The sequence below is a fragment of the Phyllostomus discolor genome, chromosome 9, assembly GCF_004126475.2.
Source record: "Phyllostomus discolor isolate MPI-MPIP mPhyDis1 chromosome 9, mPhyDis1.pri.v3, whole genome shotgun sequence".
In the NCBI taxonomy this organism is placed as follows: Eukaryota; Metazoa; Chordata; class Mammalia; order Chiroptera; family Phyllostomidae; genus Phyllostomus; species Phyllostomus discolor.
In genome coordinates this window covers 86,255,544-86,282,512 of record NC_040911.2, presented here as the reverse complement: position 1 = coordinate 86,282,512, position 26,969 = coordinate 86,255,544, and the positions used below count along the sequence as shown (strand labels likewise).

The 26,969-nt window shown below is 47.1% G+C and overlaps 2 protein-coding genes across 2 annotated transcripts; one reads left to right on the top strand and one right to left on the bottom strand.

Annotated features, from left to right (window-relative positions):
- The first annotated feature begins 455 nt into the window (after positions 1 to 455).
- On the top strand, positions 456 to 15,579 carry AHCY (adenosylhomocysteinase). The gene is made up of 10 exons (XM_028524119.2): positions 456 to 661; positions 4,626 to 4,816; positions 5,934 to 6,009; positions 7,378 to 7,527; positions 8,595 to 8,707; positions 9,160 to 9,367; positions 9,457 to 9,544; positions 9,644 to 9,761; positions 10,555 to 10,749; positions 14,678 to 15,579. The coding sequence occupies exons 1-10, from the start codon at positions 634 to 636 to the stop codon at positions 14,807 to 14,809; spliced, it is 1,299 nt and encodes a 432-aa protein (XP_028379920.1). The 5' UTR covers positions 456 to 633; the 3' UTR covers positions 14,810 to 15,579.
- A 4,021-nt stretch (positions 15,580 to 19,600) lies between these two features.
- LOC114506111 (agouti signaling protein) lies at positions 19,601 to 26,021 on the bottom strand. Its single transcript, XM_028523612.2, has 3 exons — positions 25,542 to 26,021; positions 24,282 to 24,343; positions 19,601 to 21,130 (listed from the first exon to the last, which is right to left on the bottom strand). Exons 1-3 carry the CDS (start codon positions 25,699 to 25,701, stop codon positions 20,876 to 20,878), a joined length of 477 nt encoding a protein of 158 aa, XP_028379413.1. The 5' UTR covers positions 25,702 to 26,021; the 3' UTR covers positions 19,601 to 20,875.
- Positions 26,022 to 26,969: the final 948 nt, after the last annotated feature.

Below are 26,969 nucleotides of genomic sequence, written 5' to 3'. Positions count from 1 at the left end.
CTAGCCAGTGCCCCAGGAGGTCAGTTGTTTTTCCCAGGAACCAGGATGGGCCTTATCTGTAGTTTCTAAAACAAAAGCTTTAACATACACATTACTAGCGAGACTTATAACTTTTTACCTTAAGCTAAAATTTTCCAAGTCTTGAGTCCCCTGTCAGTTAGGTTGGAAGAGGGTGGAAGGTCTGTAATTCTGGTTACTTGACAAATTGCAAATTTCCATATAATCTGTGTGGTAGATATCATTCGGCACATTTTACAGACGGGGAAATGGAGGCTCAGGGACGTGAACTGGTTGCAATTTCAATGCCGCTCGGTTTTGACATCCAATTCACTGGCTGAACGAAAGAACGGCCTCTCATTTGCTCTCAGGCTCCCTTCCTGACCCACGTGGGATAAAACCTGCTCTTTTCGCAGCAGAGATCGGAGTTCGGCTCTTGGTCCCGCCCTTGGGCGTTGGGCCCCGCCCCGGAGGGCTCAGTCCAAGCGGGATCATGAATATGCAAACTATGGAAGATATTTAAAGACGCGGGCGCCTAGCGCAGATCTCTCACCGTTGCAGCCCGCCCAGTTCCGATACCCAGACTGAGGCCCGGCCCCCTTCGCCTCTATCACTCCGTGCGGAGTCACCGTCAGCATGTCGGACAAACTGCCCTACAAAGTTGGTGAGTTTCAGGACATGCAGCAGGCCATTTCTGCTCTGTGTACCTTGGGGCCTATACGGCGGAGAACGCGGAGATGAAGTCGGGGGCTCCAGACCCCCTTGAATTGCTTGGCTGGGCGCGATCCTGGCTGCGCGAGGCGGTTTGGGGGTTGGAGTTTTCGCGCCGTATCCAGCTAGTTGTGGTAGGCGGCCGTGGACTACAAATCCCGGCGTGTCTCGCGAGGCCCAGTGCAGCGGCGCGGGCTGTGGAGCGGAGCCGCTAAGCGCCGGCGTGTGTTGCACGGCTTGCTGAGGCAGGCTAGGAGTGCGCACCTGGCGGCCGAGTGGGACCACTAAGCGTATGCCAGAACCTGCTCTAGGAGGTCTGGAAACAACTTCCGGGGTCTGGACCGGCTTCTTGGCCACTTGGGTGGTCCTGGGCAAGAGCTGGTCCCCCTCTGAGCCTCCTCCACGGAAGGCGAGAGCACTGGAACCCCTAAAGGCCGCTGAAGAGAGGCTTGGACAGCGAGCCCCAAGGCCACTACTGGTCGGTTCACAGGGTACTTTGGGCATGTTACTCAACCTCTAGGGTCACCCGCCTGGCCAACAGGGGCAGACCTGCAGAGAATCTGGAAGAAAATTTGGAGTGACTAGAAAAATCCCTCCTGCTGTCCTATGGATTGAAGCTGATGTACTGATAGTTTACGTTTATTGGACGTTCACTGGGGGCTGGGCTCCACCTTCTACCCTTACTCTAGTTTAATTCATTTTACTCTCTTCCTCATTTTATGGTGACTATACTGAAACACGGGCAATAAAGGTAACTTGCCTACAATCTTACAGCTGGGACGAGGTGGAGCAGTATATGAACCCAGGCCGTGTAGGCCTCTGAGTACGCTTTTTCACCAGTGTATATTTGTGAACACACTTGGAACAACACGTAGTGAAGTTTCAGCAAAAACCGGTTCGGGCTGGTTAGTAAGTTTTAAAGTAAATTCAAGACAACTTTAAATCTGGGGTAAGGCATCAACATTTATGGAGCATTTGTGTATCTGGTGATTTGCATGTGTTAACAGAATAATCTTGAAGAGGTGAATTTTATCCCATTTGTGCTATACAGAGAAAGAAGCTGGGGCTTTAATGGGAAGTGATTTGTAGAGATTCTGTGAAATACAGTTGACCTTTGTACAACGCAGGTCCACATATATGCGGCTTTTTTTCAATAAATATACAGGTGGCCCTTTATGTCTCTGGGTTTCACATTCATGGTATTTTCCCATCAGTAGTTGGTGGAATTAGTCCATGCAGAGGGCCAACTGAATGCATTGTTCTATGCCATTTTATATGAGGGACTTGAGCATCCATGGATTTTGGTATCTACATGGGTGGGTCCTGGAACCAATCCCCTACGGATACCAAGGGATGACTGAAGTTTGGGGGAGTCAGAAGTTATACCCAAATTTTTGGCTGAGCAGGGTCATTGCCTCTAACCCCTGCATTGTTCAAGGGTCAATTGTAATAACTTATCAGTAGTAGCTCATGAAGTAGTTAGTGGCCAGAGTAGACTGTTGTCCCCATTTTGTGGATGATGAAACTGAAGCCCAGAAAGGTTAAGTCAAGGTCACATTAGTGGCAGAGTTGGAATAGAGGCTATTAAGAGAATGATGGGTCAGGGTTGAGGGCATCAAGTTGCGTGGGAGGAGAGAAGGCTGCATTTGGAAGTGAGGTAGCTCAGCTGGGTAGGGTTGGAGGGAGGAAGCCCCCATTGAGGAGGGCATACTGTGCCAGACCTTACCCATATGACATCTTTAATCCTCAGGACTCAGCAAAGTTGGGGGTGATTATTCCCACTTTACAGATGAGGAAAGTGAGGCTCAGAGAGGGTCTTGCTATTCCTCTTGGCTTGTCCGGGCACAGGTGTTCCTGCAACTTCTTTAAGTCCTCAACTCCTGCAGGACCAAAAGCCCCAGAGCTTCGAGTGCCAGACCTCCTTTGCCTTTGGGCAACCTCCTTTGGGGTTGAGGGATCCATGGAAAATCTGAAGCTGGCATAGTTGCCAGGAGGGGAGGGGAGTTATTTTTAGCTAGAGGGACAGATGGTGACAGAGGGGGTGGAGCTTAGCAGGATAGGACAGCAGCCATTGTCCACTACTGCTGGGCCCCTCTCAGGAGCCTAGGGAAGGCCTTTGGCTCTAGTTCTTCCTGGCCACCAGTGCCACTTTTGCCACTGACTGGCTGTGGAACCTGGGGCAAATCCCTCTCCGGGCCCTTTCCTCATTGGTAAATGCTGCAAGTTGTACAGGGTTTAGATTTGTTTCTTTTTTTGCCACCCCTGTCAAGTGCCAGCCCCTTTCGAGGACTTTCTCTCATTCAGTCTTAACAACAGATATGGTCAGTAAACATTTGCTGACCACTTCTTTGTGCCAGGCCTTGCTGGGCACTGGACATACAAAGGTGACTCAAGGATGAGGTTGGGACATTACCTGTACACAGGTAATGTAGTATCGTTGTCCCCATTTTATAAGCGTGGAGTTCTCTCCACTTCTATCTCCACAGCCACCACCCCAGTTCTGGTCAACCTCACAGTTCTTCCTGGGTCTCTTGCTCCATAGATACATGCAGCAACCAAAGGGATCTTTTGAAAAGACAAACTAGTCATGATATTGTACAGTACTTCCCCTTAAAATTCTGTAGTCTTCCCACCTTACTGGGAATAAAATCCTGACTTATCCTGCTCCCTCTATTAGAGTCACCGTGGTTCACTCCATTCCTCCAGCAGGAATATACCAAGTTCTTTCCTATTCCCAGGTTTTTGCTGAGCACCTACTATGTGCCAAGTCTGTAGTAGGTGCTTGGGGAGGAGCCATCCAGGCTAAGAAAACTGCTTGAGTTAAAGCCCTGAGGTGGGAGTGAGCTTATTAGCTTGTCTGAAGGCCACCTGTAAGCAGATCCGTGTGGTTAAGCAGCTAGCGGGGAGGGGGAGAAGGTGGGAAGGTAGGTGGACAACCTCAGAAGTCCATGTGGGTAGGGCCTTGAGGCCATGTGAGGAGTTGCGATTTTATTCATGGGTTGGGGGAAGCCACTGGAGGTTTGTTTTTTACCTTAGCAGAAGGATGGAGGTGACATAACGTAAATTTTATAAAGCTCATAATAGTATCCTTTTTTCCTGCCTGAGAAGTTGGACAAATTTGAGACATTAGGGTGGCAGATAGACGCCAAAATAAAACTCCATGACTAATAACATTGGAGCCAGAGGATGTAGATTAGTGTCACAGTCTAATGATCCCCCAAATTCAGTTACACTTCAGTTTCAGGTGAGGCGGGCCTGGGTAGGTCTCTGTGGAAGAACATGCTTCCTGCAGGCAGGGTGACTGGTGCTTGTTTGCTAAAGAAGGGAGAGATGAACTGAGCATGCTCAATTTATTCCTCCCAAGTTTACTAATCAGACAAGTCACTCCCTCCCTTGGGACAGAGAGGAGCCGAGAGTGTCACTTACGCAGATGAGTTCTCTCCATGTGGAAACATCAGGAGTGGGGGAGAAGCATTTTCATACCTTTAAGGAGATCAAAGAACTGTGTGGAATCCAAAGTGTTAAATAATGTCACGAGTGTTGAAGTCAGCATGAGTGATGATGTGGAAGATGGATGGACAGCTGGAACTAAAGTTAGGGAATGAGGAGGTTGGTAGGTGGCAGCAGAAAGGGTAGTGGGAAGTGTGTGTGTGTGTGCGCGCGTGCACTCGCGCTGATAGCTAATTTTTCAAGAGGGTACTTACCTATGTTATTTACATGTACCTGTGTGATTCTTTGATTCAATGTGTTTTCCCAGAAGACTATAAACTGAGGTTAGCTAGGGATCGTGCCTTTCTTTTTTGACTGCCTCAGCTCCATAAATCCTTGTTGAATGAGTGAGAGTCAGTGACTAGATTGCTCAGCCTGGTTGGTGGGGTGAGCTGCTCATGGAACTGCCGTCCATCCTGCCTCTGCAGCTGATATCAGCCTGGCCTCTTGGGGACGCAAGGCCCTGGACATCGCCGAGAATGAGATGCCAGGCCTGATGCGCATGCGAGAGATGTACTCGGCTTCCAAGCCACTGAAGGGCGCCCGCATCGCTGGCTGCCTGCACATGACTGTTGAGACAGCCGTCCTCATTGAGACCCTCATCGCCCTGGGAGCTGAGGTGAGGCCTGCAGCTATTCCGTGCAAAGTGGGAAATCCAGTGTGGTGCCCCCTCGGGCCCATCTGGGGCGCCAGCCTTGTCACAGTGTTGTCACTTTTTGTGGTGACTGCTGTGCAAATTTTTTTTCTGACTGGGAAGATAGCCCTCATTCACATCCTGATTGAGGAGCTGTGGTAGGAGAAATTCAGACCCCGTGTCCAACTGAATCATGAAGGAACTGGCTCTCATTGGCCCTCCTAGGGTTGTGTGCCTGCCTTGGGCCAATCATGGCTGCCAGAAGGATGTTGTTCTGATTGGTTCAGTCTGGGTTGTGTGTGTGATTGACAGCTCTTTTAACCTTTTCAGGAGTTTCTGAACTAGATATCTTCCTAAGGAGGTCAGGGCATAGCAGTCAAAACCACCTAACAGACTACACTAGAGCTCAGTCCTAGGACCTCTTCTTTCTTTTCAACATTCACACTCTTGGTGATCTGATTTTATGGTTTTAAATACTGTCTACATGGTGATGACTCCCAGAAAAATGTACCGGCCTAGACTTTTCCCCAGAACTCCGGACTTCTATATTAAGTAGCTGATGTGTTATATCCACTAAGAGATCTAATAGACATATCAACCTCAGCATGTCCAAACAGATTCATGATTTCATAGGCTACTCTCCACCCCCTTTCTGTGGTCTTTCCCACATAAGCAAATGGAAGCTAAGCCTTCCAGGTTTTCTTAGTTCAAGAACCTGGGGTCATCACTGACTCTTCTTTCTCTCTCACTCCCACAACTAATCCTGCAGCCAGTCTGGTCAGCTTAGCCATCAAAATATACCCATTATCACCTCCACGACTCTTGTCACATCTCTAGTCTGTTCTCTTACAACATCTTCACTTGTCTCCTTGCTTCCTTGCGAACCGTTCTCCACAGCACCAGAGTGATGTTTTTATAAAATAAGTTGGGCCTTGTCACTGCTTTGGCATCCATTCATTCACCAGGGCCCCTACTCTATGTTCACAGAGCTGGCTGAGCCTCTATCACAAGCCTGTCACCTCTAGCTCCAGGGCTTTTCCTTATCCTTGTCTAGTGACCCTAGTGCTTCTGTGACCACAGTCCGTCTTGCTGGCTCTTCTAGGTGCAGTGGTCCAGCTGCAACATCTTCTCCACCCAGGACCACGCAGCAGCTGCCATTGCCAAGGCCGGCATTCCGGGTGAGTCCTGCTTGCTGCTGGGGTAGGGGTTCTGCTTCTCCATGTTTGCTTCACTAACTCCTACTGTGTCAAGACTTCCCTGTGGCAGCGGAGAGGAGTCATGGCCACATAATCCTAGCCTGATGACCCATAGGAAAGAGCTATTTTGTCCTGCTGTCATCTAAAATTCTATGGGAGGTGCTTATTGTCCCAGCTTAAGTCATGTGATCAACAAGGTCAGGATTTTGTGGTTGGGAACCACTTGGTGTGGAGGAGGGGAAGTTCCTTAAAGAAAGGAAGTAGATCTGTTTCCAAAAGAATTGGTGAGGACTACTGGTGAGAAAAAGAGCCCCAGAGGTTCATTGCCTGGGCTCTGATGGTCTAGGGTGCTGGGGAATGACCAAAACTAGGAGGAAGAACTTTCATAAGCTGCTGGAGAAATTGGCATGTTTTCCTGGGCCTGTGGAGGGGAGTGGTTAGCTCTGATGGTGATTAAGTAGGACCTTCATTAGTCCTAACTAGCCTCAGGTAGAGAGGAAAGGGTCCAGAGGATCCGTCCAGAGACTTACTGGAGCTGGATAGGTATGTCTCCCATTTCTCAGCCTTTAGTTGGGCTTCATGACCCTTTTCTGGGAAATGCTTTGTTTTGAAGACTATTGTCTACCCCAGTTTGGCAGAGGGGCAGCCTTCCCTGCTTGGCTGGTGGCCTTTGCTCACAGGAGGTTAATGGGAGCCCTAAACACATGTCCTAGTCATACCATGTGATGGGAGGAGCCTGGACTGGCAGTAACGTCTGGCACAGAGAAAGTGCTTCATACATGGTAGCTGCTATTAGTAATTTTTTGGCCAGACTTTGCCTGAGACCACCCACCACAGAGACTGCGGGGCCCTCAAGTCCTTTCAGTGCAGAACAGTCTTTAGATCTTGCCTTGTGGGTCCACCTGAGTTTGCCACCCTGCCTCTGCAGCACCCCATCCCAGCATTTTGAGTTGGAACCCGGTCAGTGGGTTGATGCTCCAGTCCTTGGTGCCCAGACGGAAGGGGATAGGAAAGTAAATAATTATTTCCAGTTACCTATATCCGGCCTCCATCCCACTTAATCCATACTGGTTTTCCCACTCGCAGATGAAGAAACTGAGGCTCAGAGAGGTGAAGGGATGTGCCCAAAATCACACAGCTGGCAAGTGCAGAGGCAGGATTTGAACTTAGATCTCTCTGGTTCCAAGTTGTGTTCTTACTACTGCTGAGTCCTCAGAGGGGCTAGAGGTGGCTGGGCATGGGAATTAGGAAGAAGGTAGTATTGTTCCAGGTAGTTGCCCTGCAGCAGGTACCAGTAAGGAAGGCAGACCCTGATGTGCCACTCACCACCTCCCCCCCCCACCCCCCCAGTGTATGCCTGGAAGGGTGAGACAGATGAAGAGTACCTGTGGTGCATTGAGCAGACTTTGTACTTCAAGAACGGGCCTCTCAACATGATTCTGGACGACGGCGGCGATCTCACCAACCTCATCCATACCAAGTACCCACAGCTCTTGTCAGGTGAGTAAGGTGGATGGGTAGGCTGAATGTTGGCAGTGTAGATGGAGCCTGCTTGCCTGTGAGGATGCAGCAGGCCTGGCAGGATTCCCAGCACTTCAAGCAGCAGATTCTGTGAAAGGAGAATGGCAGATCCCCGCAGACATGCTGGGGCCTGGGCATCCTGACTTCTGATGGTGATGGCAGGGTGGGGGCAGGGGGTCTGGCTGAGATGGTGGTTCAAGAGGAAGTATAAGTCAGGGCTGGGAATGAGTCATCTTTGTTCAAAGTAGTGCAGAGAGGAAAGTAGGGTGAAGGAGGCAGTGAGTGCAAAGGCCCTAAAGCAAGAAAGGACTGACTCAGGAAACAGGAAGCCAGCATAGTAGTTTCCTTCACTGGGAGGGAGTATTATAGAATGTGGCTGGAACTTCAGTGAAGGCCTGATGTATGAGTACTTAATAGGCTAAAAGAATTTGGCTTGAGCCCTGGCTGGTGTGACTCGGTTGGAGCATCGTCCTGTAGACCAAATGGTCACAGGTTCAATTCCCATCAGGGTGCATATGAGAAGGCAACCAATTGATGTTTCTCTGTCTCTCTCTCTCTTCCTCTCTCTCACCCCTTCCCCCCTCTCTGAAAACAATGAAAAAATTGTCCTTGGGTGAGGATAAATAAATGAATGAATGAATTTGGCCTGATCTTGAGAGCAAATAGAAATAATTGGAGGGTTTAGAAAAGATTTCTCTGAAAATGTACATGTTCAAAATGCCTGCTGTGTGGAGGATGGGTTGTGGCTGGGAGATCAGGTGAGTGAGGATGGTATCAGGGACTAGGGCAGTGGCAGTGGGAACAGAGAGTTCAGAAGTGGTTGGGAAGTTTGGGAGTGTCCTGGTGATGGACAATTGTGTGGACTGTGGTATCAGTCACAGATATGAACCCAGAAAGAGGAGTGGCTTTAGGGGGCAAAGATGAGGGATTTGGGTGAGTTAAGGTATAGGCTCTTGGGGCTTCATTCCAGAGGGCTCCTCTCCCCTGGCCAGTCCCTTGAGCAGTCCCTTCCAAGCCTGAGGCTCACCCCTCCCCCTCATGTTCAGGCATCCGAGGTATCTCTGAGGAAACCACAACGGGGGTCCACAACCTATACAAGATGATGGCTAATGGGATCCTGAAGGTTCCTGCCATCAACGTCAATGACTCCGTCACAAAGGTGAGCATGTGGGCAATGACAGTTCTAGTTGTTCGCTCTCAGTGCAGCTCAGGAGTAGACCCCAGAGGAAGGACCCCCAGGAAGGCTGCAGGCTAGGGACTTGAAGGTTCATTTGAGGAGAGGAAGGAGACTGTAGACTGAGGGTAATTAGTATATTAAAGAGGGGAAGAACTATACAGTGAGAACTGGGCATCAGGAGCTTTAAAGTGAAGCAGATTCTCTGACTGGGCAATCTCTCCTAGTAATTGATCCTGAAGAAGCCTTCTGGATCAGCAGAGAAAGCCTAGCAAGAAGGTCTTGGGGCTGATCAGGGTGAGAGGCATATGAGGACATTAGCTGGTGGGGAGAAGTCACAGATGATCAGCACAAGGCCCACCAGGCGTTCTGGGAGAGGGTCTGAGGCCCCGGGACCTTGCCTGTCCCTATCATCCCCTTGCTCCCTCTCCTTTCAGAGCAAATTTGACAACCTCTATGGCTGCCGGGAGTCCCTCATGGATGGCATCAAGCGGGCCACAGACGTGATGATTGCGGGCAAGGTGGCAGTGGTAGCAGGATATGGCGACGTGGGCAAGGGTTGTGCTCAGGCCCTGAGGGGTTTTGGGGCCCGAGTCATCATTACTGAGATTGACCCCATCAACGCACTTCAGGCTGCCATGGAGGGTACGATAGGGTGAGGGATGGCTGTCAGCCACTGGGATCAGAGGAAGGGCAAGGCCATCCGAGATGACCCGTGGCCACTGTCTGCACAGGCTATGAAGTGACCACCATGGACGAGGCCTGTCAGGAGGGCAACATCTTTGTCACCACCACAGGCTGCATTGACATCATCCTTGGCAGGTAGGTGCCAGGTAGGGATTCCTAGGGAGTGAGGGAAGGGGTTGGCTTGGGGCTGCTCTTTGTCCCTGATGGTCTCCCATGGGTTTGGGCTTCTCATAGACACTTTGAGCAGATGAAGGATGACGCCATTGTGTGTAACATTGGACATTTTGATGTGGAAATTGATGTCAAATGGCTGAATGAGAATGCTGTGGAGAAAGTGAACATCAAGCCCCAGGTGAGAAGCCCCAGCCCTTCCAGCAGGGAGGGCAGATGGAGGGCTGAGGGGGTCATGCTTATGGGCTGGCCACCAAAGGAGGGCAGATGAGGAGGCTCTGGCAACCTGGGCAGCAGGATGGGGGGAAGAGGGCTTGGTTTCAGGCTCACTTAAATCAGAATTTCAGAGTGAGGCCAAGGCATCCCATTTTTTAAAGGTCCCAAGATGACTATGATGTGCAGCCAAGGTTTAGTGCCACTGCATTCAACTCACTAATCATGGTGTTTGAGAACATGGGCTCTGTCCTCAGACTGTCCAGGCTCAGATAGGAGCTCCTTCTTAGCATGTGACTGCAGACAAGTTTAACCCGTTAAATTTTTGTTTATTTGTGAAGTGGGGATAAATCATGGGGCCGTTATTAGTTGTCTGTATATGCATACATATAGATATAGTTATGTGTATGTTCTTAGCCCAGGGCACATGGCAATAATAATAATAATGACAATAACAACATTAGCTTAATACTTATTGAGTGCCTGGTATGTGCCAAGCCGTGTGTCAAGTACCTTACAATCCTCTTTAAATTCTCACAGCAGACCTGTGAGATTTGTAGCTCAGAGGTGCTTGATAAATACTGTCTGTTACTGAATGTGCCAGGGCCTATGCTGGAGGTTATTATTCTAGGGCAGTCCAGGCCCTTCACAGGTGCTGTTGGAAGCAGGGAGGCCTGCCGGACAAGAGGGTAGGATGAGGCAGGGGTGGCCATTGGGAGCATTGCCCTACCAGCCCTCAGTTCTGCTCTACCCACCTGCAGGTGGATCGCTACCGGCTGAAGAATGGGCGCCGCATCATCCTGCTGGCTGAGGGCCGGCTGGTCAACCTGGGCTGTGCAATGGGGCATCCCAGCTTTGTGATGAGCAACTCCTTCACCAACCAGGTGCTGGCCCAGATTGAACTGTGGACCCACCCGGACAAGTACCCCGTTGGGGTCCACTTCCTACCCAAGAAGGTGGGTACCCACCTCCAACCCTGGGCTCAACACACAGGGTTTTGCCAGAGTTCACTTCTCTACCCTCTTAGAGATCCACACAGTATTCCGCAGAGCAGAAATCATTCTTTTCATTTAATAGAGGAGGAAACGCAGGCCCAGGATAGGGAATGATTCCCAGAGTGGCTGGGCTAGGTGGTGAGAGGAGCGTGGGCTTTGTAGGGAGACACACCCCTGTTTGAATCTCAGCCTTACCACTTAGAGGCTGTCTAACTGGGGCAAGTTAATTTCTTTGAGACTTACTTTCTCCTCTCCCTCCTTTAAGGATTGTGAGGATTGGGGGTCACAAACCCACATGCCCACAGAGATTGGGCAGGTGAGTGAGTGAACTGGGGTTGTGGGGGACTACAACAGAAGAGCACATACCCCAGGGAGGGGTTCCGTAACCTGGAACCCGGGCCCATTGGACCAGGGCTTCTGACATTTTAAGAGAAGCCAGATATTAAGATCTTTGTAGGAAATACTCAATTTTTAAATATAGGCAACTTGTTACAGTTTTGAAAAATATCCAGGTGGGTCAACTTGGATATATCTGTAAGCCATATGCAGTTTGCAGGCTGTAGGACTGCGGCCTTGGAATGAGATACCACTAACACACCCAGCATAGCACCTGACATACCCTGGGTGTGTGGTCAGAGTAACCGTGACAGGGAGGTCCTCTGACATCAAACCCAGTGCTCCTTCTAACACCCCATGCAAGGTGCACACCCCCAGGGATCAGAATTGCTATGTTTTAGTCCTGGCTTTTTTTTTTCTTTTTGCCAGTGTCATGGGTGAACATGGCTTTGCCACATAGTCTGTCTGGGCCTCAGTTTCTCTATCAGCTAAATGGTAAGAGTAGCTCTTGCTCTCTAGCATTTGGCTACTGGAGAGGCTATGGTGGAGTCTCCATTACTACTCCTCTCACTCCTTGAAAGGTTGGTCCTGCAAAGTGAAATAGGAAGAGGCCTGCTGTCCTCTCAAGGCCTGAGCCATCTTTCCCCAGAGCCAGCCAACTCCTTTCCCCCTAGTCTTCCTTGGACCAAATGTTTTACCCATAAGCGCTCCAAGGGCTGTCCTGTTCTATGCAGCCTGCCAGGTGCCCAGCCTTGTTGTAGAGTTAGAAAAGTCTCATTTGACCTCCAACCAATCCCACCTGTAGGAAAGATGGCCGTGAATATGGTGAGAAATTGGACAAACCTTTGAAATGAGGTTAGTATTGGAAGGAATAAGGCAAAGATCTCATTTCCCACCCCAGCACATGGCCCCCATCCTTACCTCCTTTGTCAATGGCAAGACATGGATAGGGGCAAGACACCCTCTGCTTCATGCCTTCCATTCTGGTAAGTGGGCCAGGGATTAGGTACCTTGGTTAACAATGACAGAACAGTCGCCATTTATTAAGCTATTGACTTGCACCAAGGAGTCTATCATTGATCTTCATAATGGCCATGAGAGATCCATCCTACAAAAGAGAAAACTAAGGTTCAGAGATTGACTTGCTCCCACAGCTGTCGAGTACTGGACCGGGAGTAGAACCCAGCTCTACTCTCTGTCCAAGTTGTTCACCATTATGATACCCTGCCTTTTGAGTGTGGGTACAGAGAGAAGGAAGAAGTGTGTTCAGGGCTAGGCCAGGCCAAGATAAGATTCACTGTGTACTCCAGAAATTGAAGACCTTCATTCTGCCTCCAGGACTAACATGAACGTGGGCCTGGTCTCTGCTCATATCTTTGCCTGCCTCTCCCCAGTTTCATCATCTGTTAAAAAGAAGAATAGATCCTGCCCTCCTTAGGGGTATTTGTGAGGGTCTAACGAGACAGTGCATGTGAAACCACTTGGAAATGTAAAAGTTCTTGGGGCTGGGCTGTGGTCCAAGGCTGTTGTATCATCATAGGATGGGACTTGGGATATTCGAGATAGAGATCCCACCCAGAGCCAAAAACTGAGAAAATGAGACATCCTGCCCACACACACATAAACACACAGTTGACCCTTTTCTAAGTGCAAATGCTTTCCCTTCTTTGCAGACCCTTTTATGCATTCCGGCACTGGTCAGACTAGAAATTGGCTTTATCTAACCCCCAGCCTCTGTCCTCCTTGGTTTCTGTTCCATCTTTTCAAAGCTGCCTTGGAGGCCATTAGTTGAGATGCTTGAGACAAGTTTGGGGGTTTTGGACTAGGGTTCAAATCGTAGCTCTGAGGGTAACTAGCTGTGTGCTCTTGGGCAAGTGATTTTACCTTTCTGAGCCTTGATTTTTACATTTGTAAAAATAGGATGGCAGTTTTTTAGCAGTCAGGATCCTTTTGGTGGCAATTGGTAGATAGAAACCCTGTTTAAACTGGTGTGTTATCTATTGCTAGATAACAATTTAACCCCAAAATCTGTGGCTTAAAACAGTAAACATTTATTATTTAAGTTTGTGTGGGTCAGGAGTTTGAGAGCACTTTGGTGGGGTGGTTCTGACTTGAGGTTCTCCATGAGGTTGCAGTCGTCTGAAGGCCAGGCTGGGGCTGGAAGAACCATTTCCCTGTTGGCAGGAGATCTTAGTCCCTTGCTGCATGGGTATCTCCGTAGGGCTGGTGAAGTGTCCTCATGAGATGGCAGCTGGCCTTTGCCCAGAGTAAGTGGTCCAGGAAAGGAAAGAAGGTAGCTACAATGTTTTTTAGGACCTAGTCTCCAAGTCACACACCATCACTTCTGCTGTATTCTGTTCATTAGAAGTGAGTCACTCAAGGGGCGAGGAATTAGGCTCTACCTCTTGAAGGAATGAGTATTATCAATTTCTAGACAAAGAAGAGCATATTTTAAAACAACCACCACTAATTTAATCTGAAAATAAACTCTATTGGCTATACAGGGTTGGGCAAAAGTAGGTTTACAGTTGTCCATATGGAAAATAATTCAATAAGTAATAATTAATAATATAAGAATAAGCTGTATTCCATGTACTCACGACTGTAAACCTGCTTTTGTCCCACACTGTACAATGGAAGAGTCCAAGATTCAGATAGTGGGCCTAGGGATTCAATGATTATTGGAGCTCTATGTTTCTCTGTCTCTTACTATTTTTATTTAATGCCACTTGTCAAATAGACTTAACATTAGCAAGCTGGGACTGATACCCTTCCAGTCTAGGAATCCCAGTGAAATTAGAGAGATCCTATCTCCTCCTGCTATGAAAACTGCTCTGGCTCTGGGTGGTGTGACTCAGTGGATTGAGTTTTGACCTACAAACTAATAGGACGCTGCTTTGATTCCCAGTCAGGGCACATGCCTGGGTTGTGGGCCAGGTCCCCAGTTGGGGGTATGCAAGAGGCCCCAACTAATCAATGTTTTTCTCCCTGTCTTTCTCTCTCCATTCCCTTCTCTCTAAAAATTAATAAATAAAGTCTTCCCTGGCTGGTTGTGGCTCAGTAGAATCAGCACTGGCCTGAGAACTAAAAGGTTGCCGGTTCGATTCCCAGTGGGGGCACATGCCTGGGTTTCAGGCCAAGCCCCCAGCTGGGGTTGTGCAAGAGGCAACCAATCGATGTTTCTCTCCTCTTTCTCCCTCCATTCCCCTCTCTCTAGAATACAAGTAAAATATAAAATAAATAATAAAGATCTTTTTTAAAAAAAAGAAAAGAAAAATGCCCTAGCTTCTTGGGTTGGTGGAAGGTGAGAAAGGAAATGTAACTGATGGTCCCCCCAGGGTTACTTGGAGGGGAGGGTTGTAGCATGACTCCATCTTGAGGAAGAGGACAGGCAAAACCATCTGCGGAGGCTGACTGAGGACAGGATGAGGTAGTATGTGTAACACGTGGCATGTACCCCAACAGAACAGTTCTTACCTTTATTGGCAGCTGGTTGCAAGTAAGGGTTCCAGAGCATGGTCCTGATACCACGTCTTCTTGTGTTTCTCCCCAGCTGGACGAAGCAGTAGCTGAAGCTCATCTGGGCAAGCTGAATGTGAAACTGACCAAGCTGACTGAGAAGCAGGCCCAGTACCTGGGCATGCCCCGTGATGGCCCCTTCAAGCCAGATCACTACCGCTACTGAGGACCAGGCCTGCCCTTTCTGCCTTCTAGCTGCTGTCCTTGCCCAGGTCCCACCTCTCCTCCCCAAGAGCAAATGGCGCCAACTTTGAGAATGGTTTGTTAATGTCCCCCCATTTACTTCCTGGGGCTGCTCACTCAGTCTTTGGCCTCCGCTGCATCCCTCATACTGTTCCATGTGTGGCAGGAGGAATTGAGAAGCCCCTCCTCCAGCCCTGGTCACCGTGATATACATGGGAACCAAGAGCTCAGGGGTTTTGGAACTGCTCGCTCAGTCAGTCTTTCCTTAGGCTGGGAGTTGGAAGTGATGGTCACCATGCCTGTGCACTTTACTGCCTCTCACCTGGCCTATTGATGTTGTACCCACGTTCTTGGTTTACAGGTTCACTGGCTCCTCAGCCCATGACAGATGAGAAGGAGCTGTATCAGTGGGCAGGGAGGAACTTTTGGAGTTTGAATTCTCCTGAGAGTCTGGCTTAGGGCTGGACATTCTCTTAAACCTCAGAACAATGAGGTTGGTACTTTCAGTCCCTATTTTACAGGGGTTATAAAATATACTGTTATGGGATAGCCAAGAAAAGACAAGAGAAGTGACAGCCAGAGGTTGAGAGGGGCCAAAGAATCTTAAACGCAGGCATAGATCTGCCACCACTTTGTAATGGTTCCTATCACAACCCTGGATCAAAAAGAGATTAATTTGGTTTATAATGTTTATTTGTATAATGCTTATGTTTGAGCAGAAAGGTAACTAAATAAAAATTTTGGTGCCTAAAAGAAGTTTGAGCCTTTATTATAGATAATCTGCTGCTAGCAATGTCAGCCATGAGCAAGGGGTAATATTTGTGTGCTGATGAAGATACGGTGTGGGGTTATAAGGGCTGCAGGCAAACCCTTGGGTCTGGAAAGATGGGTAAAGGGAAGAGAACTCTTACCTCTTTGGGCCTGTCTGTGGTAAGCAGCTGTTTTTAACCCAATCTAAGATGGTCATTTAACAGGTGAATTTAACCCTTTATATTTATTATAATTCCTATTTGCATTTATTTCCTCTACCTTAGTTTTTGTGTCCCAGTTCATACATTCTTTTTCTCCCCACACCCACTTTGGATTGATCTTTGCAGAACTATTATTTACTGAGCACCTACTGGGTGCTAGGAGCTTTGTAGTTGATTTTCTTTATTCTCACAAGTTTATTACTAACATCCTAATTTTATAGATGAGAATGGAGACTTACAGAGGTTAAGTGTCTTTCCTAAAATCAAACAGTTTATAAGAGGTCTTAGCATGAATGAAATCACAGAAGGGTGGGTGGAAAGTTGGGTTCCCTCCTATTTGTCTCAATGGTCATTTACTGAACCTCTGTTCTGGTCTTGGAAATCAAAGCAAAATAAGAGCCCACCTGGGAACGGTAACTGGAAACTACTCTAAGGGTCGTCTGCTGGATGGAAGGCCTGATGGGGATGATTGAGACCTGATGCCAGCCTGTTGGGATCTCAAGATAGAGGGAGTGGGCAGGCACCCAAGCAGCTTTGCCATCTACTGGTACATCTTTATCTGCTCAGTCTTAGGATCAGTAAGAGAAAGGCAGCAGGGAAGAGGTGGAACTTGAAATAGATCTTGAGAGAAAATTTAACAGAAGGAATTGAAAGCAAGGGTATTCCAGGCAGCAGAACAGCTTAAGCTGGGGTGAGTGAGGGGGTGAGGAGTAGGAGAGTTGTTTGGCTGTGCTTTAGGGGAGTTAGGAGATGGAGGACTAGAAAGGTGGCCTGGGGGACGGGAAGGAAGGGTCTGAAGCATCAAGAGAAGACCTTTGGTTTTAATCCTTGAGCTGCAGACTCCTGAGTTGTCATTTTTTTAAAAACGATGTTATTTTTACACAGAGGGAAAGCGGGGGAGAAAAACATTGATTGGTTGCCTCTTGCATGCCCCCAACTGGGGACCTGGCGGTCAATCCAGGCCTGTGCCCTGACTGGGAATCAAACCCATGACTTTTCGGTCTGTGGGATAATGCCCAACCTACTGAGACACACCAGTCAGGGCAAAATGTCCCTTCTTGATTGAACATTCCACACTTGTAGCTTATTCATTTTTGTGTTCTCAGCCTTTGGCTCTGAGGTGGTGTTATTACTCCTATGCTACTAATGAGGACAGAGGTTCAGAGAGGCCAAACTGGCTGATCCTAGATTATATGGTAAGTTGTATGTACATATGATATGACTCTGCTGTAAATAATTTACCAACTTTGGTGGTTAAATGGTTATTAGTCAAAAATGACATGGGACCCACTTCTTAACTGATCATGACACCACTGATCAAAAGAGATCAAGGTTCACTACCATGCCCACTGTTATTTCTTGCACAATTATGTGCCAGGCATTGTGCTAAGTAGGCGCTTATTTATTCTTCACGATAACCTTATAGAGACTTAAATTCCTATTTTACAAATCAGGAAACAGGCTCTGAGAGACACCCTGAGAGTGAACTGGCTTTTGTGCTAGGTAGAACTCTCAGCCTCAAGTTCTTTTTATACCCACAGACCCCAGTTTAGGAGGAAGGGAGCCTGGTTTCAGACCCTCCAACACTTGGAGCAGTAACTCTGGAACTGTAGCACAAGTTCCCTACAGGCAAGACTAGCACCAAAGAGTGCTGCCCACAGCGCCTGCCTCAGCCACTCTACCATGGTGGTGTTCGGGAAGATGACTTCTCAGTGGGAAAGGGGGAGGAGGACATTGTTTATCTGAGCCAGAGAGATTAATGCCTTATTTCTCATCATAGCCACGCTGCTCCCTCTAAGGGGCCCCTGCCTGGGTGTTAGCACACTTCCTTTCCTTGTCTGCCTCCACCCAGATGCAGGAAATACCTTTCCAGATGTTCCTACCTGTGAGATCCCATGTAGCCCCCCCCCCCCCCCCGCAACTTTCAGTCCCCAGGGATTCTGGTTTATTATCCAGGCCCTTTTCCCTTTCCTCTTTGGAGGTGTCCTGCCAGTCTGGTCTCAGCCTTATTACCTCTGATCTTGAGTCTGCTAATCTGTCACATGGGTGACACTGACCAGGTACTCACAATGAAAGAGGATATGTCTCCTAAGCTCCCAACCCAACCCTGACTCCTGATGTCAGGGCTCTGCCATCAAAGAAAGCTTCATGGGGAAAGAAGGAATTGGCTGAGGGTCCTGTAGTATCTAACCTGGCCATGGCTGGATTTTTTTTTTTCCAGAAAGGAAACCATTCCTAATAATTGTTCTAGCCTCTACCAGGGCCAATGGTCGCAGCCCACTGGAGTGTAAGTTCTGTAAGGAGAGGATCCATATTGGAATTGTCCACAGTATTCACAGCACCTGGCACACAGTAGATGCTCAGTACACATTTGCTGAATGGATAAATAGTTAGTCTTCCACATAGTCATCTGGACCCAGCAGCTAAGTGGTTTTATCACTAGTGGACTGGGTCTTTCTTTGGCTTTGCGTCCCTGGCCTCAACCCTGGGGGTCAAATGGTGCCTGGTTGGTGAGCAATGTTGGGTAAACACAGGAGCAGTGGCTGCAATATGTTCCCAGTATTCTCATTAATGATGGCATCTATCAGCAGTAGCTGTGGTGTACAGGGTACAAAAGGTTCTTGTCCTGTGGGCATGCAGCCTAAATGATAGAAAACAAAACAAGCAACTGGCAGCTCCTCCCCCACCCCCGCCTACCATATTTCTTGTTAAGGCACAAGAAGTATCATTCTCTCAGACTTATAAGAATAACAGCAGGAATAATCAATAAATAGTAGGGACTTCTACTTTACAGACAAGTAAAAGGAAAGCCAGAGAAACAGACTTGCCCAGTGTGCAGAACTGCATTGCTAAGTCTACTCCAGAACACCCACCATTTTTCTTGTACTCTATTCAGGTGGTTCCTGCTCTTCCAGTCCAAGTTCTGAAGTTTGCCCCCTATTGCATACAGGTTGTGTCACTGCAGGCACAATCTGGGTCTTCATGGTCCTTGGAAAGGAGGGGTTTAAGGAATTTGAAAGGTGGAAGATTGTGAGTGGACAAGTGGGCAGGGAGGTGACTTCAGCTGTGCTGGCCCCTGAGCTTCACTGTCCTCACCTCCAGGGACAGAGATACATGGTAGTTATCAGGGCTGAGACAACTGCTCCACATTTTTCTGTCTCAGCCTTCAGAATCTTTCTTGTATACATCTTTTAAAAAATCATTTTATACTAGTTTGCAACTTCCTGTTTATCGTTTACAATGATTCTGCCAGGGTGCACTGACAAGTGGCATCTCAGCTTTTTCCCTCCTGGCAGTTCAAGCAGATGATGTCATTTGCAGCCCTTGCGCCTCAAGGTGCTGGGAGTTTCTATGTGATCCTTGACCTTAGCTGGTCCTTCCTCACAGACCCTGCTCCCGCCTCTATCCCTCCTCTATCCCGTCTCCCCAAAACAATATTTCAGGTGGTCCCCTTTCTAGGGTCCTTCTAAAGATGTGATGTACTCAGTTTCTCACAGACTCAGAGAATCTCTAACAATGAAACTTCAGGCAACAGTTTGGGACACTTTAGGTGACAGACCCTGCTAATTCAGGACCAAGGTTGTTGCCTACTCACTTTTGACCTTAAAAATGAAAGTCAGTTAATTTTACCTGGCAAGGTAGGTCCATTTGTTAGGTCATTGTTTTGGTTCGCCAAGACTGCAGGTTCCATTTCCAGTCAGCACACACAAGGTTCAACCAATGAATGCACAAATAAATGGATCAACAGAAGGATGTTTCTATCTCTCTACCTCTCTCTCTGAAATCACTAAATACAAATTTTAAAACAAAATAAATTTGTAAAAGTCAGTTATTTTACTAGCAAAATAGGCTTATTTGGGAAGAGCAGAGTTGCAAATCAGGACAAGCATGCTGTAACAAACGCCACAGAGACACGTCCAACAAAGGAAGGAAAGGAACTATTTTATGGAGAAAGAGGAAGTTGGGAGAGGTTGTTTTGAACCAAAATCCACTGGAGACAAGTGAGATTTCAGGGAGATAATGGTTTCTCATTGGCTGAGTTGCTGGGGTAGTTGATTTCTTGCAGGAGATGCAATGCACATCCTTTCCTATTGGTGCTTATAATTGATTTTTTCCTGTTCATTCTTGTTGACGTAATTGGCAATTGTTTGCCTAGTAATAGTACTGTGTTTGAGCTCCTCCTTCTGGCCTCTGGCCTCCATTTTAGCGGTTTTCTTTTATTATCAGAGCACCAGATCCAAGCCCACTGCCAGGTTACTATCTGACAGAGCTGGGGTATGAGTGAGGGAGGATTCCTGAACCCCTGCTTTTTATTTGGGAGCCCCAACTTCAGGATGTCATGGTTAAAGATGCTTGGGGACCAATAGTCATTGTTTAGCCTGGGAGTGGGAGAAACTCCTCCCAGGCCCCTGCACCTCTGGGAGAAAGGGAGGTGTGGGCACAAGTGGCATCTTTGTTTGGGAGCCTCCTAAGGCAGAACCTTCTGGCTGTAGGGACCCATGGCATCAGCCAGCCACAACCAGCCACCTGTTTTTGTCTGCAGATCCCCCAGGACAGACAGCCCAGTGAGATTGTGTACGGAACTGTAGCCTTTCTTGTTTGTCTTGAGAGTGGGTAGGGGGAGCTCCTAGAAAGGTGAAAAGACTGAATGGTAGCTCCTTAATGCTTCGTTTCTTTCTGGAGGCCTGCATTCCCCGGATTTGAAGGCAATTCGAGTGTTCCCCAGTATAAAGGTAGGGGGCAGCATTGTCTCTAGCTGTAGGATAGGGAGAAGGGCTTAAACGAAGCACAGATTTAGGGTTGGGGTAATCGGATTTTCCCCAGGTCCCAGAGATAGCGTTTGTGCAAACACTTGGACTTCTGATGTGGGTTCAGGGAAGGGAAAAGGAGCTTTTGGTTCCTTTAAAGAAACAGCCACACACTTTCAATCAGCCTGAATGTATAATATTATTTGGATTTTAGCCTGGTCCACACCACATCTCCTTTAAGTCCCTTCTTCTAAAAGCTAAATCCCGACCTTAGTAGCCACGCCTGCATTCAATTCTAAAAAGCCACACCTCCTAGAGATCTCCAATCTCTCAGGGTCCCCAGGGTCGCCGGAGGGCCGAGCCGCCAACTGAAAGCTGCGCCCCGCAGGGGGCGGGGAGGCTACTGCTCTCAGCAGCAGTGTTGAGCACGTGGCAGGAACCGGCGCTGTGGAAGAAGCAACACCTGCAGGAGGCGCAAGGGTCCCGGCAGGTGGGCGCCGGCTGCCTGTAGCTGTCACGGGTGATTACGCAAGGAACCCGAGGCCGGTCCCGGGGCCGCGCCACCTTCTTGATTGAAGCCTTTTTCTGTGGGGAAATGCCCGGGCTGCCCGAGTCGCCCACTCCTGTCCCACCAGTCCTCACCTCTGCCTGGGAACTCTTTGGGCTATGAAGGCCCTGGACTAGACATCCCCACCCACTCCCCTCCACCTGTTCTACTCCTGCCTAGCAGGCAGCCCAAGGGAACCCTGCCTACCCCCGAAATCACATCCCTCCTGCACCCTCATCAAAACTAACCTGGCCTGGCCTGGCCTGGCCTTCTTCGCTCCCTAGGGGACGCCATTTAGCTCCACAGTTTTTAAGTACCATCTCTGATTTCTCCCTTCCTGTGCACGTGCAGTCTCTCTCAGTTCTGCCTTCACAATAAATCTGGAGTCCACCCACTTCACCTCTGCTGTCCTGAGTCCTCCAGGCCACTGTGTTCTGTCTGCTGCTCTGGCCCCTTCACGATGCTCCCTCCAGTGCTCCAAAGGAACCTCTCAGAAGACCTACGATGGCATCCCACTCTAGTTTAAAGCACCCACAATGGTTTTTCTTCTTAGAATAAATCTTAAACTTTAGCCCTTGACCCCCCTCCATTACCTGCCCCCTACCCACCCAACCCTGTCTTCCCCACACTTCCCCAGTGGCCTTCCTTCTGTGTAGGAAGCACAGAAAAGGTGTTCCTGCTCCAGGGCCCTTGAATATGCTTCGTTGTGCTGCCCCACACATGTAGCCACTAGCTGTATGTGGCTACTGAGTCTTTGAAATGTGTAGTGCAAATGAAGAACCAAATTTTCAAATTTAATTTTAATTTAAAACTGAAGCAGTGTAACATTTTTTTTTCGCTAAACACTAAAATTTTTTTAAATCCTCAACCGAGGACATTTCTTTTCCCTATTGTTTTTTAGAGAGAGAAGGGAGAGAGGGATAGAAATATCGATGCCCATCCATCAGTTGGTTGCCTCCTGACCAGCGTGTAAGTGTGGGGGCAGGAAACTGGGGATCTGGGATCCAACATGCAACCTAGGCGTGCCCTGACTGGGAATCCAACCCGCAGCCTTTATTTTACAGGATGACGCTCCAGCCAACTTAGCCACATCAGCCAGGGCACTTCATTGTTCTCCTAGGACTACATTTGACTTTGGTAAAAATTAGCATCAGAACTGAGATGTAAGTGTAAAATATGAACTAAGTTTCAAAGATTTAATACAAGAAAAAATAATATAAAGTATCTGAACTTTCTTATATTGCCTACATACTAAAATGATATGTTTTGGATATATTAGGTCAAATACAATATTAAGTTAACTACATGTGTTTCTTTTTACTTTTAAAAAATGTGGCTACTACCTGGCTGGTGTAGCTCAGTGGACTGAGCATGGGCTGCGAACCAAAGTGTCACAGGTTCGATTCCAAGTCAGGGCACATACCTGGGTTGCTAGGCCACAGCCCCCAGCAACCGCACATTGATGTTTCTCTCTCTCTCTCTTTCTCCCTCCTTTCCCTCTCTAAAAATAAATAAATAAAACCTTAAAAATTAAAAAAAAATGTGGCTACTAGAACATTTAAAATTATATGTGACTCCCATTATATTTCTATTGGGTGTTGCTGTTCAACACTACTGAAATTTTCAGTCTCGTGTTTAATTGCTGCTTCCTTGGAGAGGCCCTCCCTAACCACTCTTCCCTTCACTGTCTCACTACCATGCTTTAATTCCTTCCGTGTTTATTGTATTCTAAATTTATTTAACCTATTTATTGGTTTATTTGCTATCTTCGTATTTTCCCCACAAGAATGTAAACTCGATGAGAGCAGGGATATTATCTCCTTTATTCACTTCTATACTCCCAGTATCTAGCATATAAACATATTTGTCAATTATATACTTTTATCTGTCAGTCATCTGATCTGCTTGTACACTTTACAGAAGGCCCAGAGAGGAGCAAAGGCTTTCTCAAGATCAGACAGACAGTGCCAGGTTCTACCTCCTAATTCCTAGTCTAGAACTCCCTGCTGTGGTTACAGCTGATCTGATAAACTGAGGCACACTAAGACAAGAATAATGTGTGCATTTCAACAATGCCTTACTCCAGTATTTCCCAAAGTATGGGTGTGTGTACCATAGTTGCATGATTTTTTTAACAATTTTATTTATTTATTTTTTAGAGCAAGGGGAAAGGAAGGAGAAAGAGAGGGAGAGAAACATCAATGTGTGGTTGCCCCTTGCACTCCCCCAATTGGGGACCTGGCCTGCAACCGAGGCATGTGCCCTGACTGGGAGTCGAACCAGTGACCTTTTGGTTCGCAGGCCTGAGTTCAATCCACTGAGCTACACCAGCCAGGGCCATAGTCGTATGATTTTAAATGATGCATGAATATTATATAATGCTGAATCCAAGTGAGAAAGGATTGATTTTTTCAATTTCATCTAAATTGAAAGGCTCAGTTTGGTGCCAATATGTCAATGCCTCCCCAATGTTCCTTTTAACACAGAGAGCAAGCCTCAGATTTAGAGCCTGTGACAGGAAACACTGTTCAGCTAGACTCCACTAACAATGTTTTGTTTTCATTTAACTTATGGTTACCTTCTACTTACAACAAGTGATACTGGTTTTCTATCATAGTTACATATTTTTTTTAAGTTTTAATTTTAAAGCAGTATAATTAATCAATAGATGAATCACAGATATGGCAAAAGTTGTAGGGTTAGCTAGTATACGGAGATGCTTTCTAGCATGTAAACTATTTTACTCAGCAAACTTCAGTTCCTTGGGCTTCTGTGAGGGTCTAGTTCAGGGCTCAAGGCCAGGAAGCCTTTATTTATTATTTTATTTTTTTATCCTCACTGGAGGACATTTTTCATTGCTTTTAGAGAGACAGGAGAAAGGGAGAGAAAGAAACACTGATGAGAGAGGGAAGAAGCCCTGATTGGTTGCCTCCCACATGCACCTGGACCAGGGATCGAACCCACAACCTAGGTATGTGCCTGACTGGGAATTGAATCCACAACCTTTCAGTTATAGGACTATGCTCCAACCAACTGAGCCACACCTGCCAGGGCCAGGAAGTCTTTAGGTAGCCGTCAGCTTGTTTTGTGCACGTAGGCCTAGAAAATCACTTAGTTCTTAGCCAAAGTGTGGGGGTTCTTCCCTTTTAAGTCCAGTCCCACCTCCACAGTGAGAACTCCCAGGCCTACCTTGAAAGATCTTTCCTTTTTCACCTCTCTTATACTGATCTTTCTGGATTTCTTGTTTAGTGCTTCAAAGAGAGACAGAAAGAGCAAAGACAGTTGTTTCTGGGGGCCCTGAGCTGCAGTGAAGTAGGAGGAGATTAGGGGGCTCTGGGAAGTCCCAGGGTGGGGGAGAAGCTGAGATGTTGGCCGGATGAATCACATATTGGTACTTAGGCCATCAGGTTCTTGTTATCCTGGCTGCTGACCTGGAGTGTCTTATACATGGATGGACCTGTGTTTCACGTAGTGTTATTTTCCATTTCTCAGACCTTTGGAGCCAGGCAAACCTGATTTAAATCTATACTCTGACATATAACAACTGCATAGCCTTAGCCAATCTACTTAACCTTCTTAAGACTGTTTTCTCATCTGCAGATAGGCTACTACAATACCTACCCTGTAGGGTTGTCTTGAGCATAAATAAGGATGTTTGTGAAGTAGAAAGTCTAGCACATCGAAGGGGATCAATCCGTGTTGATGTGCCCCAACCCTTTCTCTTGCCTCACTTCACTGATATATCTAGAATATCCTCTTTTCCTAGTGAGAGGCAAGGCAGTAAAAGGTATTAGTTTTGATTTTAGGTTCTGGAGTTAAACACCTGGGTCTGAATTCTGGCTCTGCCAGTTGAGAACTGTGCGACCTCATCTTAGTTACTTAACTTTCCTGAGCTTCAACTCCCTCAACTGCCAAATAGGAGTAAAAATGGTACTCACCTCATAGTGCCTAGCACACAAGCAGTGTGTTTATTGTTATTATTGCCAGATGAAGTCAAAGCAGAAGGTCTCCAGTGTCAGCTCTAATGGCTCTGGTATATTTATTCCCTGACCAGTCATTCTCAACCCTGGGATGACAGACTGGTTCATCCCACTTGGTTATATTCTATAGGATTTCCTAAAGTTTGTTACCATTGATAGGAGTGCTGTAATTCAGTAAGTTCCAGAAATGCTAAGTTACACCAAGTTCATCAAGTGTCTTAACTTCAGGCTTTCTCAGACCCTCTAACATGCTAAGCTGCACTTTAGATGGGTGGTATGCAGGGCTTTTGCAAAACAAATGAGTCGAGAGATACTTTAATACTCCAGGATTATTTCATGGAATGAACAAGAAGGAGCCCTGACCTGTGGCAGTGGATCCTGGTATCAGCCTGGAGATCATGTTTGACATCTTGAAGTTCCTTCTCATGGGCTAGAACCCAGAAGCTGGGCCCCAGTCCAGGTGACTTACCCACGATAGAGACTGAGGGGGAATCGAGCAGGTTCATGGAGGAGTTGCACCTCAGGCTTCTGTCATCTCTGAGCTTCTCCTCAGGTGCCAAGTGACTACAGGCAGTGAGGAAGCACAGGCAGACCAGCAGGGTGGCCAGGAGCAGGTGGGTGACATCCATCTCGGGAGGCCTGAGTGGGACAGGAAAGGATCTATAAGCTTAGAACCACTCAGCTTCTAGGAGCTAAAATGGAGACCCTCTCTTTGCATATTATGTTCCTGCAACCTGAGTGGGGCTCACACAGAATCACAGGCACATGAGAGCAGAGTCTGTCGGTTTCTTTCTGTTCAGGCAAATTCACTTCTAGAGTTGGGGAAGAGGGTTCGTTGGAAGGGGCACACCATTCCACGCTAGTGCTGATTTAGAATATATTTAATGCAGGGAGAAGAATGTAAGAGGACTAAATGGTAATGGGGAAAAAATACAAAGATTGAATAAAATGTATAAAATTTTAAAAAGAATATATTTAAGAAATATAACATTGAAGCAAACTGAAGACTATAAACATTGTGGTCCCATTTGTGAAAAATATCAAATCTCCCTCAAATGTGTATATGCTTACATATGCAAAAAAAAAAAAAAGCCTGGAAGGACACACATTAAAATTTAATAATGATTACTTCTCAGGAGTGAAATTGAGGATGTGACTGAGGTAGAAACATGCATTTCTTCATGTACTTCTGTATTTGAAATTTTTTTACAAGCGTGTATTTACTTTGTAATAAAAACAATGAAGAATGATATAAATATTGGATGCCACTTGACATCTCATCAAAGTATTTAAAGAAGCTGAATAGAGAGTTATATTTGATTAGTGACAATGAGGAAAGGGAATGTGCAGTAACTCCCTCCTTCTTTGTACCTCAAATTCAAGGTAAAGTTTGCTCTCAGCACCTATTGCTTTGTCACTAAAACATAGGACTTTCTACAAGTGTATCTTCTTTTTACCTGGGGCCCCTTAACTGCCCTGGAACACTCTCAAAGCCTATTATTCTATTGGTTCTTCAGCCATTGTTTCTGATACACCAAATCCTGGGAGAGGTAACACAACTTTTATTGTAATTCAGTTTCTCTGCCAAACAAGCTGTATCAAATACTGAGATCAGGGCCAGAGGAGAAATACCTCTTACTCATAGTTGCCTAGATGTCCCCCACCAGATGTTCAAGGGCTACAAAAGGATCCCACTGCTCGACACACCTTTCACCCACTTGGGTAGCTGGTGGTACACATCTGTGATAAGTGCAGTTGGTCTGAGCTTAGGAGGTTGCAATGGGCTACTGGCCCATTCTTTAATGTTCACTCAGGCTTATCTGTGACAATAATTTCTGGGGTAGCATGAGGGTGGTTATATGTTTTATCTACTTAGTTTTGTCCTGGAATAGGCAAT